General features: G+C 42.6%; 1 protein-coding gene across 1 annotated transcript in view; it reads left to right on the forward strand.

Annotated features, from left to right (window-relative positions):
- Positions 1 to 19,012, forward strand: part of map3k22 (mitogen-activated protein kinase kinase kinase 22) — a 40,709-nt gene that overhangs the window by 14,947 nt on the left and 6,750 nt on the right. The window contains exons 4-13 of the mRNA XM_078281162.1: positions 3,921 to 4,030; positions 5,714 to 5,751; positions 9,610 to 9,709; positions 9,948 to 10,058; positions 10,813 to 10,927; positions 13,116 to 13,249; positions 14,362 to 14,435; positions 15,522 to 15,583; positions 17,177 to 17,248; positions 17,852 to 18,019. Of these exons, the coding sequence (XP_078137288.1) occupies positions 3,921 to 4,030; positions 5,714 to 5,751; positions 9,610 to 9,709; positions 9,948 to 10,058; positions 10,813 to 10,927; positions 13,116 to 13,249; positions 14,362 to 14,435; positions 15,522 to 15,583; positions 17,177 to 17,248; positions 17,852 to 18,019 (984 nt within the window). The remainder of the gene's footprint in view (positions 1 to 3,920; positions 4,031 to 5,713; positions 5,752 to 9,609; positions 9,710 to 9,947; positions 10,059 to 10,812; positions 10,928 to 13,115; positions 13,250 to 14,361; positions 14,436 to 15,521; positions 15,584 to 17,176; positions 17,249 to 17,851; positions 18,020 to 19,012) is intronic.

Consider the following 19,012-nt stretch of genomic DNA (forward strand, 5'->3'; position numbering starts at 1 on the left):
CAGCCGCACTTGGTCTGGTATGAGCTAAAGATGGACACTTTTAGGTCATTTGAGCCAGTTTGGTGACTTTGAGTCTTCTCCACTGTACTTGTCAGTTGTGGCAACATGCACATGCAGGCTGCTGTTCAGAAAACGTTACAGCAGCGATATTTTTTTGATAGTTTTGAGACCTCAGTCTCTGAGGTTTCTGCCTCCACCCCAATACAATTTATGACGCAGCATTCAAAAATGACAGGAAAAATGTGTCCTGTAATTTGAAAATGCCAGTTTTTGATGTACCTTACATTTCTGGACTTATTTCATAAACACTGTTGCTTGCTAAAAGGTATTCTGGAAAATATTGGACATTATATACAGTCAGGTCCATAAATATTGGGACATCGACACAATTCTAATCTTTTTGGCTCTATACACCACCACAATGGAGTTGAAATGAAACGAACAAGATGTGCTTTAACTGCAGACTTTCAGCTTTAATTTGAGGGTATTTAAATCCAAATCAGGTGAACGGTGTAGGAATTACAACAGTTTGTATATGTGCCTCCCACTTTTTAAGGGACCAAAAGTAATGGGACAGATTAACAATCCATAAATCAAACTTTCACTTTTTAATACTTGGTTGCAAATCCTTTGCATTCAATTACAGCCTGAAGTCTGGAACGCATAGACATCACCAGACGCTGGGTTTCATCCCTGGTGATGCTCTGCCAGGCCTCTACTGCAACTGTCAGTTCCTGCTTGTTCTTGGGGCATTTTCCCTTCAGTTTTGTCTTCAGCAAGTGAAATGCATGCTCAATCGGATTCATGTCAGGTGATTGACTTGGCCATTGCATAACATTCCACTTCTTTCCCTTAAAAGACTCTTTGGTTGCTTTCGCAGTATGCTTCGGGTCATTGTCCATCTGCACTGTGAAGCGCCGTCCAATGAGTTCTGAAGCATTTGGCTGAATATGAGCAGATAATATTGCCCGAAACACTTCAGAATTCATCCTGCTGCTTTTGTCAGCAGTCACATCATCAATAAATACAAGAGAACCAGTTCCATTGGCAGCCATACATGCCCACGCCATGACACTACCACCACCATACTTCACTGATGAGGTGGTATGCTTTGGATCATGAGCACTTCCTTTCCTTCTCCATACTCTTCTCTTCCCATCACTCTGGTACAAGTTGATCTTTGTCTCATCTGTCCATAGGATGTTGTTCCAGAAATGTGAAGGCTTTTTTTAGATGTTGTTTGGCAAACTCTAATCTGGCCTTCCTGTTTTTGAGGCTCACCAATGGTTTACATCTTGTAGTGAACCCTCTGTATTCACTCTGGTGAAGTCTTCTCTTGATTGTTGAATTTGACACACATACACCTACCTCCTGGAGAGTGTTTTTGATCTGGCCAACTGTTGTGAAGGGTGTTTTCTTCACCAGGGAAAGTATTCTTCGGTCATCCACCACAGTTGTTTTTCCGTGGTCTTCCGGGTCTTTTTGGTGTTGCTGAGCTCACCGGTGCGTTTCTTTCTTTTTAAGAATGTTCCAAACAGTTGATTTGGCCACACCTAATGTTTTTGCTATCTCTCTGATGGGTTTGTTTAGATTTTTCAGCCTAATGATGGCTTGCTTCACTGATAGTGACAGCTCTTTGGATCTCATATTGAGAGTTGACAGCAACAGATTCCAAATGTAAATAGCACACTTGAAATGAACTCTGGACCTTTTATCTGCTCCTCGTAAATGGGATAATGAGGGAATAACCCTGGCCATGGAACAGCTGAGCAGCCAGTTGTCCCATTACTTTTGGTCCCTTAAAAAGTGGGAGGCACATATACAAACTGTTGTAATTCCTACACCGTTCACCTGATTTGGATGTAAATACCTTCAAATTAAAGCTGAAAGTCTGCAGTTAAAGCACATCTTGTTCGTTTCATTTCAATTCCATTGTGGTGGTGTATAGAGCCAAAAAGATTAGAATTGTGTCGATGTCCCAATATTTATGGACCTGACTATATATATATATATATATATATATATATATAGCCTAAGTAAAAATAGATGGGGCAGCTTTTGTGGAAACACGTAAAATGACAACTCTTCATTATTATTTAGCTGAAATATATACCAGGTTGATACCTACTAATGCATACTTGTCCATATTTAGATTAGAGGTCCACGTCATACTGCCCTTATTTAACTGGTCAGGTGTTGGACCGGTCCACAATTCCAATCGAAATTAATTATAAAACACATTTTAAAAACAACAACAGTTGACCAAAGTGCAGTTTCTTTGTAAGTGTAATTAGAAAATTCAGTGTTCAGTTACATTTATTCAGTCATGGCGGTCAGCAATCTCTGACTTCATGTAACCTTACGTAAAAATAATCCTCAAGCAGTGGGGTATACACATTTTAAATCCGATCAGGAATCAGCATCTGCAGATGAGCACCTGAGTTGAGGTATTGGAATGGGTATGGAGAAAAACGTTGAATCCGTGCATCCCAAATTTGGGTGTGTAAATCCGTGTTTGTGTGTGCTGTGAACTCTGGGTGAACCCAACGGACTGGCCCACTGTCAGCAAACAGCTGGCCAGTGGCCACGAGAGCCGTACAGTGGAACAAGATCAAATGGCATCTCGGACCCCAACTGCTCCCTGTGCTACTATCTCACACGCGCACACACACACACACACACACACACACACACACACACACACACACACACACACACACACACACACACACACACACACACACACACACACACACACACACACACATTTTTATAATGAATGCACCCAGGGCTCATCTGAGAGGCAGGCAGGAACTGAGGTCAACGACCTCTTCTTTATATTGTAATCGCAGCACACCGATAATTGGTTCTATTAAAGTCTCTTGATATGGTAATGTATGACATGCTCATCTGCATGATTGCCCCCTTTGACACGAGAGTGTGTGTGGCAGAAAGTGTGAAGTGGGAGATGAGAATTGAGTGATGGAGAATCGGCTAGATGCTGAGCGTCTGTCTCTTGCACTTTCAGGTTTGCTAAATGATTTTTAAGGGTTTAATGAACGCCATAGACCGGTCGCCCTGTGAGTAGTGAAGTATGAATTCAAAACACACTTGACTTGCTCCTGTTTAGCCTCCGATTTCTCCATCAAACACAGTTCACTTTAAGCCTGCAGCCACTTTGATGTTGAATCAGTTAGCATTTGACAAAAGAAAATATCAATCCTTGTCTGATTACATGAGACCAAATTTCACATAAAGAAGAATGCTCCTGAAAAACCTCCACTGGTATTTATTGAAACAGTGCTTAATAACCTTTCTCTGGGCCACACACTTGCGACCACATTGCCCCCTGCGGCAGCCACTCATAGACACACATGCTGCATTATTAAACACCCGTTCTCTTTCTCCGCTTTTGTATGCAGAGTACAGAGTTTGAGAGCCACAGGCATTGTTAGGTTTATCCACAGCATCACAATTCCTCACCTTACTCACACCTAAGATAAAAATCAGAAAAGACAAAGATTTAGCTCGTACAGGTCTGCCTGTGCCCAGGCGGGCCCTGCTTGTACAGAGAAAAGTTCTCGTTTCATAGATGTATATCAATATATTGTTTTGATTCTGTAAGAGAGAAGAAAAAAAACACTGGATTCTTTCCATTAGTGGAAACTCTGCTAATGGCATCAGAACAGGAAGTAACAGACCAGGTGTTGGTTGGTGGTGGTGCCCCACTGCCTGGTCTGAGCCAACACAAGCTCCATTGCAAGCCACATGACAAATAATGAAACCATGTTAGGTTATCACTCATCTGTGATGCTCTAAATGTCAAGGAATGGTGACATAGGGAGCTTATGTCACCATGGAAAGGCACTCAAAGGAGTGATAGTGATTTCACATGACTGACGTGTATCTTCTGTGTTTAGATGACGAGGAGGCGCTAAACTCCATTATGAAGGACCTGGCAGCCCTGGGTCGCTGCTACACCCAGCACAACAGCCACAAGCCCAAGAACAGAACCTTACTCTACAAACAGGTACACATGGCATCCAGTCACGCTTCATTTAAAGTGACACTACTGTACAATCGAAATCTGTCTCTTGAGTACTGATTTTAAACTCTGACCACCTCTAATAGGCTTAAATGGTGTCTGTAAATGGTTTGTGGTTTCTTTTCTGACTGAGAAGAAGATTCTAATGCTGAAAGGTAGTGTCAAAACATAACATTACATTACATTTCATTTCATTTAGCTGATGCTTTTATCCGAAGCGACTTCCAATAAGTGCATTCAACCATGAAGGTACAAAGTCCGAACAGCAAGAATCAAGTACATTAGCTTCAAATAAGCCAAACTACAAAGAGCCACTTGTAAGTGCAATATTTAAGTGCATTTTTTATTGTTTTGTAGCCAGTATCTTCTTGGCTCAAGTGCAGTCGGAAGAGATTTTTTTTTGTTTTTAGCCTGCGGCGGAAGATGTGTAGACTTCCACAGAAACTTCTCAAACCTCTTGCAGCATGCAATGGGCCATATTTTGATAAAACAGGGATTGATTAGGACATGCTGAGTGTACAAACAGTGGATTATAGTGCATAAATAGTTTGAGATAAAGCTTTTTTTCTGCTGTAAAACCTCCCTACCATTAGTAGCCATTGTAACAGACGTGACTTTATCTTGATCACAGCTGCTGCCCTTCATGTAAACTATAAACGTTTTACAGCCATTGTTTAAGCCTATGGGGGGTGAGTTTAGGTTTTTGAGTATCACATTAAAGCTGTCACAAATTCTGCTCAATTATAGTTTATTAACTATACAAACAGCAGTGGCTTTAGCCTTTACTGTCATCACACCAAACCTCAGCTTCACTTCCTTTTTCGATTTATTTTTTTCTTTGCTGGACTGACAGCTGCAAAGTCATGTGAAGGTTGTGCTGTAGTTTTGGAGAGGACATGACTGAAATGATCTTATTCTGAGTCAAATTTGAACACAGACGCGTGTTGACACAATGTGACACTGCACTGCGTTCATTAACACTTATTGGCAGTATTTGGTCCAGCTTGTGCCCTGACAGGTCTATTGTCTAACAAAATAAAAACTGGTTTTACTTAAATCTATTGAAGGCATCTCAAAATATACTATTTAGAAACCTGCATTCGTAAAGTCATCCCAAACAAAGATTATGGTTTGTGGCCTACCACCTTCCAGGATTTAATTTCTCTCAATTACCTTGTGCCTCTTTCTGAAGTCATTTCCTTGTGTGTTTGTTCCCTCTGTGGAATGATAATTGGCAAATCCTCTTGAAGCACAGATTTTTATGATGAGCCATAAACAAACCGTGAGGATCAGGGACAGTTTCCGCTCAGAGATGGGGTAAACCCCTACTTTTCTAACCGGTCGCTCGTACTGATATGTCAGTGTCAGTTTTTCACCATGACCTCATGCAGAGTTATAGGCTCCTCCAGATTCCTACTCCCTTGGGTAATGCCTTTATAAAACGAAAACCTATATATGCCATCTTTACAGTCAAGTTGAAAGATATTGTTGTCTTTGTGTTGCAGAACAAAATTCAGCAACAGCAATTCAAAACGCGTATCATTGTAATGCTTTTTGTCTTAAATTCCTTGTCCAGCTTATTGCTTTTGTTTATTCAGCAGCCTAAATCCCACATTTTAACTTTCCACTTGCATAACTCCTCTCTGTTGTTATTTTTCCTCTCAACAGGATTTAAGAGTCAAGCTGGAGCATGAGAGAGAAAAACGGTATGTTGGAACCTCCGTATTGTTTTTTCTACTCCTCTGTCCAAGCCTTAACTCTTCAGTTGAGATCTTCTTTGTTATGCTTTGCTATGCCTGGGATTTTGGTGTCTAGTGGAAATCACAGCTACATGCCAGAGTAGCATAAAGAGAGGGAAAATTCCTGCTTTGACATTTAGCCGCGGCCTTGTGTTTTCAGGCTCAGACGGTCCGTTTGAGGAGGGGAAAAGAAAAGAGAGAGGGAGTGAGCGAAAAGACAGTGTCCAGTCGTCCAGGCAAATTAATACTTTATCTTCTTTGTTTTCTTGTGCTTTCTCTCTGTCTTCTACATCCTTCACCCTGCAGCCATCTGTCCTCCCCCACACCACCAGCCTCACAGTTAGTCAAGACGCAAAGCATGGTTACACTAACTCTGTCTTATGAACAGTTTTCCCCAACAACGTGCCTTACAGTTTGTTTACCACAGCACTTTGAAAGCTAAGGCGCCCAGTATAAATACCAGATCTTTTGAACTGGCTTTATTTGGAGCTGAGCCTCATTTTGTCTATGCTAGAATTGCAGCTTCCATGTATGGATGCTGTGTGACTCTCTCTGGTCCTTGTCTGGCCTTTTAGCATTTAGCATTGGTAGAGGTCCAAGTTCACAGACAGACTTCTGTCCCCACCAAACCCTCGTTTAACAACCCACACAGAGTCTCAATTCCAAACAACTCCTTAGGGGGGGATATGACAAACACAGAGAGTGTACTGTACAGTGAAAAAAAAAAACATCAGAGGGAGACTGACCAGAACCTATAAGAGTAATTGCCTTGATTCATCAGAATATAGACCAGGGGAACAAGCATTGGTTCAGTGAGGCTGTGATTATATTAGAACCACAAGCTCTCAGGCTCCTCCATCAGAATACGGCTTCACATTGGGCCTCTCCGCTTTTTCACAGCCCTAATTGGCTACTGCTGAGTTAGAGACGAGTTTTTCATGTCCCTGTCTCTCTGTGTTTCTGCCTCCCTCTGCTTCTCCGTCTCACGGTCTTCTTCTCTTTCTCAAGAGCTCCCCTCACACCGCACTGCTCTCTTGGAACAGACAGACAACAGCTCACCCTGGAAGACTCCATTCAGAAGCAACTCTTGCACTTTTTTATTCATCCTCTGTGAATTCACACTCTCTCTCTTTTTTTTTTGTCATGTTGTTAGTTAGCTTTTTTCATCGTCTGCTTGTCCAAACCTCGACCGCTTTTACTTTGATTTACAGTCGGGCCTGTTTTGGAAATCAGTAGGATATCCTGAGTTTGTTATCTCACGGGGTAAAATAATAACATCACATTGTAGCAATAGAATTTCTTACATATGTATTTATTTAATAATGCTCTAATCAATGTTTTATATTAACAATGGATCGCATGATTATGTATATATGAAAGGGGTAACTCGTAGTGACAAACCCACCAAGAATTATCACCAGAATCTGCAGTTCTACAGAGTCCTTGAGCATCTTTTATCTCATTGTTTTGGTTTTCTGATCCACAACTTTACTGGTTTTGTTTACTCTCACTGCTCTCACCAGCAGGCAGCTGTTAAAACCCACGTACACTACCTGCCCAGAATAAAACCGCTGACAAACAAAGGTAGCGACTAGACGGTGGACATAGTGAAGCATTTAGCTGCTAAGCAACCGGATATAAGGACAGTGAATACTGGACTTGCATTTATTAGGTGGACAGAAACATGACTCCAAATAAATGCTAATGTTGCTTTGTAACTGCTGGATCTGTAAATAGGCAACTGTTTTGCTAGCAGGTTAGCAGCATATCAACTTAAAATGTGATATTATATCCGTGTTGTGTTTACTAATTGTTTCCACTGCCCACGAGTGGCCAACAAACTCTGTTATGCAGGTTTAATATTTATATTTCTAGGGAACAATACATAGCATCGGCCAAGGCTGCATAACGTAGCATTTATAGTCTAAGCTTGTTCGCAGCTTCTGTCTGTAGTTGGGTCTTTTTGCAAATACTCACAGCTCAGTAAGAAAACACATACAAAAACACAGAACAAAAGCAGTAATACAAATAAATAAAATCCCATAAAAACCCTAATGAAAAGTAATTAAACTACAATCCTGAGCCCTCCACAAAAACTGTTCAACTTGAGCTGCTGAGCAAGAAACCCCTCAACCTGATTATGAAGGCACTTATGACTAAGTTTATTATGATTACATTTGATTATTAATTATTATCGAAACTTCATTTTATTCTTGAGAACACAGAGGCTAGATCTTATTCTTTTTTTCTTTGAAAAACCGTACGATCATAATCCAAGTTTTCCCCAGTGTGAATTACACGTTACATCTGAGCACAGCACTTGAGGTATTAGGAGCCCCTGAGTCAGGATAACCGTAGTGTCTGGCCACAATGGAATCTAATTGGACGGTCTCTCTTTTCATTGGCAAGCGCTGAAGGTTTGGGGCAGGAAATAGGAGCTGTGTCTCTCTCTTCCCCCTGGCTCTGCCTCAGGGTCTCCTGCCAGAGAGTAAAGGAACAGTGCCAGGCCATTTTTTTTCTGGTGTGTATGTGATTGTGATTGTGTGTCCATGAGAGAAAGGGTAAGAGAAAGGGAGAGTGTGCTGGGATGTGTGAAAGCATTCTTTTTACTCTGCAAATCTGTGTGTCCACACATGCTTGCACAGAGGAAGGAAAGCCATATCTTTTGGAGCAGCATCCTCACAACCCTCTCAACCCCCACCCCCCCATATCTCTCCAGCTCTTTATCAGACACATCAACGGCGAGTATAAACAGAGACGGAGAGCGTTTAGCTGTGCTGCTGCTCGCCTCTGATCTGCAGGCCTCCCTTTTCCCAGAATCCTCTCCTCAAATGAGGGAGCCAATGAGCAGTCATTAAGATAGGCAGAGCTTTGGCCTCTGATGAGGAAATTATGGGATAAAAACAAGTCCTTTTATCAGGATACTATAAAGAGATAGTGGGCTGCGGATTCTTCAAAAGCGGAGAGTGAGGGGAGATGGATAGAAAAGAGAGGAGAAGAAATGCCGGAGAGAATCTCCTTCTCTTTCTTTCCTTTTATTGTCAGGCTGTCTCCTTTTATTTTGCCTCTCACAGTCTGTAAATATCTCCACGTCTCTGTATCTGTCAGTCTTTAAAAAGAGGAGGGAAAGACACACATCCTGCTGCTTTTTGCTGCCGCTCCAGATTTTTTCCCCTTTCCTCTCAGGAAGTTTCCCATCTGCCTTTGTGCTGGCTTAGTGGAGAGGCCCAGTGGTGTTGAAACAGTGGCCGATGCACACACTGATTGGGAAGCACACTCATGCATGTTGAGTTTTACAAACACGCACGCATCCATATATACACTCACTACAAACACTCGCTGATAAGCTTGGACAGACAGAGTATGCACACTCAGTCATACACGTAGGCGTACAGTAGATAAGATATTTGTATACATCAGAGGGGGTTACTCTGGTACTTTCTGTTTTCATTGCATTGATTAATACCCCTTTTAGCGCCAGCTCCTCTCCTTGACCCAGATGACCTGTCCTTTTTTCTCTTGTTACCATAGAAACATTGTTACACATAGATTAGAAATACAATTTCGAAAACCAGTAAATAATAGGAAAGAACTGGATCCACCACGTCTATAACTCCATTTCTTTTTTCTATCCCTTCTTTTTCTGTTCTGTGTCAATGGCAACAAACTTATGTGCAGCTATAGCTGCCAATCAGCTGCTATTTTTTTTGCCAAACCCCACCTCAGACTGGGCTTCAGAGTCTGACCTCATGAAATGTCGCAGCTAGACACAACACTAGCTTCTCTCTCTGACCTCTGACCCTGCCGGCGTTCTCTGCTTCCCAGAATCATCCCGTTCCAGAGGCCGCTGAAAGTCAAGGAGCTGCTGCAGAAAGTGACCGAGGCCTTTGGCCAGCAGATGGACATGTTCTTCATGGAAAAAGAGGTACAAGAACAACGTTAGAAAACAACTAATACTTTATGCAGTCCCGTAGCAGCATTTGTGTATCTCAGGAAAAACCCTGATTTCAGAGTTTTCTCCGTGAAAATCACTGAACCTTAACAAGGCTTTAACATGATGACATCTGTAGTACATCATGCATGCGCTGATGCTTTTACATGCCACCATCCTGGAACAATGGGGAATTAAAGGTCATGGGCTACATGTTTTCTTGTCCTTTCAGTTGCTGCTGCCCCTGAAGACCCAGGAGGACCTGGATCAGGCGGTGCTGACGTTGGGCTGCAGCTCAGGGACCAACGGGCTGCTCAGGATACTGCTAAAGACCCCGAAGAATGTGAGTTCCTAACAACGTATTGAACACATGAAACTGATCATCCACTAATAAGACATAAAATAGAGAATGAGCGATGTACCAATGTGTAAATGGTAACTATAACAACCGTGTTGGTAACAGCTGCAGGTAAGTCACTTGCTGACAGTTATATATTAAGCAGGATTTATGCTCATGCGGAGGCTCTAAGCAGAGCTTTCGCCGTAGCCTACGTAAGTGGACTGAGGTTTATACTTGTGCGCTGGTGTCTGCGTCGATCTCTTTAAGGGAATAGCAGGGCCGGCATGTGTGTGCGCGTGGGGAGTGTGTGTTTAGAGCGAGTGAGAGAGTGATGGGGATTAGCTTCGGAGCGAGTGCTGCCTCTAGAGTCATAGTGGGAGAAACAAAGTGTCTCCCCTGTGCTTTCTGACCACGGTGGGAAATCTGTAGCAGGAAAAGTTAACCCTCTCCTTGATATCATGTTGTTTATGGAGAAGGAGAACCAGGAAATGAGTAGGGGGAAATGCAACCCTACCAAGCCACGGCCAATCGGACCAATCACAGTGCACTGCTAAAGTCATGTCTTTTTACACCCACACAACCTTTAAATGAAGTCAGTTACATCAGAGCTACTGTTTGCTCTATACAGTCACTTAGAGGAAACAAACGTCCCGCACCGATACTATAATGTAACTGAACAATGATGTAATGCCGCCCTCACTTCCTCTCCTGATTCTTTTCTCTGCTTGCTCATTTCCCATGTATGCTCTCTATGTAGTACCTACAGGTGAACAGCAGGGACAAACAGAGCGAGATGAGGTCATCGCGGTCACTGGGAGATCTGAAGGGCTCCCTGCTCAAGGGCTCGGAGAGGGTGCGCAAACACTCGACAGGTGAGCCGGCATGTAGAAACAAAATGAAATGTCAATGTCTGATGTCTGGCTATCAGACCAATCAGGGTGCCATTACAGCTCTACTGTCTCCCAGAAAAGCAAAAAAGCAGAGAGTTACAACCAAACCCTGCTGATGTCTTGTTTACCTGCTAAGGCCTCAAGGGTGGCTTGTCGGTTTACAAAACAGAGTCATGCCAAAGTCATTGGAATGTTAATGGCAAGATGAGGAACATGCTATGTCAGAATGGACAAATGCAAATTGGGAGTGAAAGTGACAACTTGAACAGCCAAGAGTTGTCAGGTCAGAGCAAGGACAAGAGTGTGCTCTCATACCAAGCAGCTCTCCATCTGCTTCCTCACCTTGATAAGTTGGTCCTGAAGAGGCTCGGTCCAACAGTAACAACAGATTAGCAACGATTTGGGGGAAAAAAATGGAATTGCGATTTTCCTGCCACATATTGCGATTCGATTTCTTTTTTAGCTACATATTGCACCTTCTACGATCATGTTAAATAAAGTAATAAAAAATAAACGAAAAATCCACTGAAAATGGGACATTTTCCTATAAACAATCTGTGCTAGGTAACATTATTCCAGCATTTATCTTATGAAAAAACAGTAAATATAATAATGACAAGAGAAATAAAAAATGTTAAATCAAATGTTACACCAACCGTTCAACTAAATATTTCACATTTGATTAATCGCGCTCTTCACGATTAGCTAATCGCAATCTTTCAAATCGCGATTTCAATTTGAAGACGATTAATCGTGCAGCCCTACAATATATGCCTCTAAAGCTCACTAATGAACACTTTAAAGTATATCTCGATTGTTTACTCTGACCCAAACCTTTGGGTAGTTGTGGCAAAGCCCAACTTTGTTCACTTTGATTTTTGTACGTATTAAATACTATTAAATAATTGTACGTATTATAGTTTCTTCTACCGTAAGAGTAATGGTCACCAGATGGTTAGCTTAGCTAATCGGCCTCTGGCTGTAGCTTAATCTTTAACGGATTATTTAACAGATATGATATCAATCTTCTCAGGACCAAGAAAGCAAATAAGACAAAAATGTCAACCTGTTACTTCAAGACCTTTAGGACAAAGGTCCTTTTCTTGTAATGTCAGACTCCGCCGTTAGATAACACGGTACACTCCAGTTCTGTTGTCCCTCCTGGCTTGTTTGGTAACACAGCATGAAGGTTTATTTTGCTTTGTGAAATAGTGAGCTATTCCTCTTCTCCCATGTCTTAATCTTCTAACTCCCCGTATATCAAGTCTATCCAGAAAGGTCCATTTTGCACTCATATCTCAGACACATGCAATAACGACCAGTGCTCCTTTGTACTTTTTTACATATCAGCTGAAAACGCTTTATGATCGCTGTCGCCACCAATCTTTCTCACGTAGCCCTGATAACATCAGCGCTGTCACCATCCCGAGTCATATAAATTGTATAGAATTACCCCGCTCTCTATCAATTCCCCCGCCAGCCGCAAGTCAGAGAGGCTGAGAGATGGAAGTGGAGGGAGTGGTGGCAGATGAGAGGTGACAGCAGAGCCGTCACAGTGGATGGTTGAGTGAAGATGTGATGTGAGCCCGGGTACCTTAATGACATATAGCAGCAGGGGGAGAGGAGAGGCAAGGAGAGAGGGGAAAGAGGCAGAAAGAAACTGAACCGTGAGGAAAAAAAGAGTGTCCAGTCAAAAACTAAACAGTTTTGTAACCGTCCCTGTACACCATGGCACCTATAGGCCTCTGTGCACTCTTTTGGTGTTACTGCCAGCTCAGCCAGCGACTGGCAGACTTTCAGTTGGTCTTCTTACATTGTCAAGGACGAGTGCTGAGTCTCCGCTGCAGCTCAGCCGGGGGAGCGTTTGTCACAGTAATTGAGGTTAGAGGTGGCGGCGGTGTGGTTTAGTAAATCACTTCTCGTAGTCGTGGCACTGTTGAACTTGTACCCATGAATAACACTGTGACGCCGTTTTCTCCCCTCTGCCCCTCCCGTTCATCTCTTCATCATCTTCCCTTTGCGCTCCCTCCGTCCCTTCTCCCCCTGAACGCTCAATTTCTCCTTTTTTGTTCTCTGATTTTTCTCCTCCTTCTTTGCACTCAATTCTTCCATTCCCCTCTCCGCTGCTCCCTGTTCCTCCACCTCCATCCACCCTTTCAAACTGTCCCAGGTTCCCTGCACACAGGTCGGACGTCCCCGCCTCCTGGCAGCGTCCCCGAGGAGCAGCAGCAGATTGCCCGCCAGGGTTCCTACACCAGCATCCACAGTGAAGGGGAGTTCATCCCCGAGACCCAGGACCAGAATGTAAGAACATGTCCTGAGTAAAGAGACAATTAAAAAAACCTCTTTATTATACCATGTTCTGGATAAACACTTCTCTGTGATTGGGCGGAGGTGTGGTTTAAATCAAAGTTCTTTATACACTGAACAGAAACGTGCTAGTCTGGCTATAACATGTTGTAACTTGAGCAGTCCCAGTTAATACACTTTAATGACTAGCTTTCATAACCTTCTAATTTGGCTATTTGTTTAAAGATATTTGGCTAGTAACCTGAGTATACACAGAAGAATTCTGTTTAACAACAAAGGTCTGACTTCTCGCCTCTGTGGGACTCATTTGTTTGCATCTATCTTGTCCATTATTTTTAATTGGGGTAAGACTTAAGAGAGGCATGCTTGTCATGGCCACTTAGCAAGAAGCAAAATAGTAATTTGTTTTGAAATGTCTATGACCAAGTGAGTATTATTTAACAGTTTTTTTTTTTTTTAGTCCAGACAACGTCTAATTTGGCTCTTTCTAAAAGGTTTTTGTCCAGCAACCACAAAGATAATTTACTTTGAGGTGTGTTTTTGACACAACATAGTATTGTCTTGTGTTCTGCCTTCGCCTGATAGGGCCACTTATCAAAGGAAATATAGCATAAAGCTCATTTTTTAAACGTTTGACTGTTATGTAGTTTAAAGAACAAGTTTACTGTTTTTCGAACTATGTTGTTTCCTGTCATTTATTATAGGGCAATCGTTATCCCTATATCAACTTTCTAGGAAACAGGAAGCTCCCAGGATACTGATTCTCGGCTTGTTGTGCATTCAAATAAAGGGAGGCTCAATTTGTAGCACGTTCTCTATGATTACTCTTTCAGTATCCATGGAGATGAAGTCTAGTATATTATTATTGATAGGCGCTCTAGTAGTAGCAGTATTGTACATGGCAGCATACGTTACCATTGAGAATTGTTTTTAATGTAGCTGCGTATAACATGCAGCTTTTAAAGAGACTGAGATATCATGCCCCTTCACATTCTTATATTGCACTGCAGTTATACACACTGATTTATCTGCACTGCTTTATATTCTCTCCCACATGATTGCATCCTCTGTGACCCTCGATTCCCCTGTGTTATTATATCTGTCAGATGCTGGATCCATTTGGGAGCGCAGACAACTCACTGTCGAGCAGCTGTCAATCAATAGATCAAGCACTGGACAGGTGAGTCATCATGCAATGTGTGATTTATGCCGCTTGTCTGTGTGGATTTAGATTTATGATGTGCACATTCATATTACAGAGCAGCATAATCTGCAGAGATATGAGACTCGGTGTTCATGCTTGTTAACACACTTGGGTGTGATCTTGTATGTTGCAAACACACACACACAAGCAACCTAGAGGCTCTCAGTGAAGTTTGCAAACTGGGCCAGCAGAGCTCCCTGACCCTGTCTGTGCTGGGAGGAATCAGGTCCCATTGCTGTTGCCATGGAGACAAAACTCTTATCTGGACGCCTGGATTCCTCCGTTATCACGAGAGACAGAGAGAGAGAGAGAGAGAGAGAGAAGCAGACTGAGTGGGAGACGTAAAAGAGTGAGCAAGAACATGCTGGATGAGAGGGTAAAAATTGAGCCAGAAAATGAAAAGTGGTGAAATAGTGAGAGAGTAAAGTGGAAGGAGGGGTGTGTGTGTGTGTGTGGGGGGGGGGGTCCTGAACGTGAATCAAATGGAAAAGAAAAGTGAGCAAGAGTGAGGTTGAGATAGAGCGTAGGACGGAAACAGCTCTACCTGCACGAGGCTTATCTGGGCTCCAGGCTGCAGAACAATGGCAGGAAACGAGTGCATGGAACTTTTCCCTGCGAGCAGGCATGCGTGCCCCTTATCCAGGGTCTCGTGGCCCCGCGCCGCCCTGCGGTCGACAGAGACGTCACTCTCTGTCGGGTCGGTGGGGCAGAGCTGGGGGGGATGGACATGGACACATTTAATGATGGAAAGTTAGTTTCACTGCCATTTCAGAAATTTAGCACCACAAACTTCACTTTCCCTTTGTTATTGTTAATGCAGAGAGGTCCTCAACATTCAGCTTATCTTTTCTATTTCAGGACATTGTTATTTCACATCAATTGAGACTGAAAGCTCAGTAGATTAAACGCAACAGTCATTTTGAGGCATTTTGTGCTGCTTTACAGTCTGAAGTTTCAGACCAGCAGCTGTAGCCAGACTCTGTTTGAAGATAAGGGGAAAATACTGACTGAAATAGCTAAATGTTTTTCAACTCCCCCCCCCCCGTTCTCTTGTCATTTCAGTCCTCCTTACTCGCAGAACAACCGTGACAATAATTACCTGAACCTCAACTATGAATACAAAGGTAAGAGAGGAGAAATCTGCAGCAGTTCTAAAAACGGCTTCTCTGCTGTTGAGTCAACTCAAACACAACAGAAAGATAAAGAGAGGTGTAGAAAGCTTGTTTATTATTAGAAAGTTTTGTCTGTTTTTTTTTTAAAGTTCTGCTGTAATTATAGCCACGCAATCAGTTTCACATAAAAAGAACTAAAGCTCTGTTCGTGCAGCTTCTGATTATCTATGATGTTTCCCTGTTGCAAATACCCTCTTGAGATTACTAATGAGGAGGGAGATGATATTATTTGATGGTTTTATCTGGGAGTAAATACTTAAAATGAGGAATGGGTTATTGTGGAGATATTTAATATCTTGGTTGTATTTCTTGTGTCTCAGGAGGTGATGAAGGGAGTGTGATAGCATCATAACTCTTCCGGCTTTTTCTTTGGCACAGTCTCCTCTGAGTACCCTTTGTCCATCTCATTTGTCTCTCTCATCCCATCTCCCCTCTTTGTCTGCCTTTTTTTCCCCCTCCAGTTCCAAATAGACATTGCTGCTTTCCTGTCTTTTCATGATCACTTCCCTTCTCTGTCCCCTCGCCTCAAGATGCCCCCCTTCTCTTCTATTCCTTGTCCCTCGGCTCCCTGTCTCCCTTTTCCTTCAGAACGCAGATCAAATAGAGCAGGATGACAGATAACGCCACACTAATCCTCATGAACAGATGAACCACAACAGCTCCCCCAATCTGGTCATTTCTTTCTCTCCTGCACCACCCCCGTGCTGTAAATTAAAAAGGGAGTGCTGTACATTGTGTACACAGACTGGGAGTGTGGGAGCTTCATGTAGCTGCAGCAGCACTTAAAGACTCACTTGGGCACACATGCATGCACGTGCCTGCACACATACATATACACACTCTTCCCTCCCAGATGTAAAGCTGTGTGGCCCTTCCTGCTGAGGGCTACAGTATTTGTTTACCATTCCCTGTGAGTAGATTTTTCCTCTCCATCTCGCGCTGCCAAACACAAAAAATAACTCCCGTCTCCATGGGATACGGCCACAAAAACACCACGAGGGGAGGCAGTCATCTGACACAACAGCTGCTTTCAATTGCAAGCGGCTCCACTGCTCTCCATTCTGTGTGTGTGTGTGTGTGTGTGTGTGTGTGTGTGCGTGCGTGTGTGCGTGCGCGTCAGCACTCGCCTGCGTCAGCAGTGCTCCCCACCTGCCTTTAGTTACTGCTCCATTGGGTTCAGAGCTAAGGCTAAGCTAGCACACGTGAGATGTTTTCACTTTCTCTCTTGGCTGCAGTGAGACGATACAACAGCTCTGTTCGCTGTGTTTTTGAACTCAGCTTTGATTTGACATGCAGAGATGAGCAAAGGCAACGTAGTGTCTGTCAGATGTGATCAGCTGAAATGTGAAACTCCGTTATTCATATTAAGCATCAATATGTTTGGGTCTGATTAGCTCCAAGCAATTACATCTGCATTATTGAACTTAAACGTGAATCCACACAAAAATGTAAATTGAGGAGTACTGTAAATGTAAAATGTGAATTCAGTTGATGTTAAGACATCAATTACTTCCTGACAGCTCTTTCTCATTGCTCTCTCTTCAGGTCGCCATGGGAAAGGAGGGACTTTCCCTCGCCAGTTCCAGTTGCCCAATCGCAGCAAGGATTATGGAGACCGTAAGAAACCAGCTTTGCTAGAGCAATAACAACACCACTATTGTTTTACAGATTACACAGATATGCTGCTATGATACAGTACAACACAGACAGATTCACACAACACTTCCAAGGCACTCTCATCGGGTCAGATTTTTTAACTTCAGATAATATTATTCACAGTGCCTCCTCCTCACATTTCTATCACTTCTTTTTCACTTCCAGATAAAATATTTTCAAATATCTGCATTTTAGTTTTGCTCTCTAGATAGATTTGGTACATGAAGTCCTGGCTTGCTGTTCGAGGCAGCTGCTAGTAATTGCTTACTCAGAGGCTAACCTTGGCTAGCAATGATTTACGTTTCCCTGCGGTGAACCCAAACTTGTATAAAAACACAGCGCCATGCTTCCTGTCTGAGGGGAAGTGGGACGGAGTGGCGAGAGGCACTCTGCTCTGGCTGGCCCTAAGTCTTGGCCAAGAGCTCACTTTATGCACAACACCTGTAAAGTAACTATGTGAAAACAGTGTAGAAATCATTCACAGTGCAAACAAAAGATGCAGTGGCCTGTGTGTGTAAAGTCATTAATATGTCTATTTTCTTTTTAATATATATGTGTTTTCAGGTCGCAGGACACTTCCGCGCAGCTTTATGCCGCAGGAGAACCTGTTTCAGCTGGTTCCTTCCAGTCGCACACGCAGTTACAATGGAGACAGTAGTACGCTGCAGTACAGCGACCTGCGCTCTCTGGGCCGCACAGCTGACAAAAGCTGCCAGCGTGGTACAGCCAAGTGTAAGTAGTCCCCCTTAAAAACTTTTAAAAATGAAGGGACAGGAAACACCGAAGGAACATTTGACCCAAACATATAAACAGTCTTAAATAAACTGCAATTCTGGGCCTTTGTTGTTGATTGGTGTTGTATCTGTCTGGTTCCTGTGGATAATGAGACATAAACCCTCACTGATAACCCAGAGATGAATGAAGAATGTTTCAGTTTTGTGTTTCTTCTGCTTGCCAAGAGTAGGGCTGGGTATCAAAAGTGCTATAAACCTCATAATGTATATGCGTATATACGACCATATGTCCACCGTATTTATGTACTCGTAAACATGAACATGTGTGGGCTTTAAAAAATGTAATTCCCCTCCTCTTTTTGTACCAAAAAAAAAGTTCTTGTTTTTAGACCAGATTATCATTTGAGCACAAATTCTTATATGAAGTAAAAATATGCAAACATTTAGAGGTGTCAGGCAATTAAAAAAAGTATGGTATTAGTACCAAAGCTCAGGTATCCTATCAGCATATTATCTAAAATATTTGAAATGGTACCCAGCCCTTGTCGAAAGGCATCCTGGGTGCACTACAACATATAGATTAAATAAAAACTCAAAGCAAGGCAAATGGATTTACATCTCAAATTGATGAATAACAGTGTGACTTAAAAGAATTAAAGACAAAGATAATTTCCTCTAAGTGACTACTCTATGGCTGTCAAACTTTTAGTCCAAGGGAGTAGAATTAATGTACAGTAATACTGTATGTCACATCATGCAGAATTTTCCTCTCATCATCCATCCACAGGCTCACTTATCACATCTGTCCTCATTCAGTCCGCAGTATGCATTGCCCAGAAATTGTCTTTGTCATGAATCGAAAGCTCAGCTCAGCAGTCTGCGGTTGACATGTCAGTCTCCGGTGTCTTTCTCAGACCGGCCACAAAGAAGCCTGTTAAAACTAAAACAAAGTCTCAGAGTCTGGGCCTGTGAAGATGAAAGTTGTTGAGAT

The sequence above is a fragment of the Sander vitreus genome, chromosome 22 (assembly GCF_031162955.1).
Source record: "Sander vitreus isolate 19-12246 chromosome 22, sanVit1, whole genome shotgun sequence".
NCBI lineage: Eukaryota > Metazoa > Chordata > Actinopteri > Perciformes > Percidae > Sander > Sander vitreus.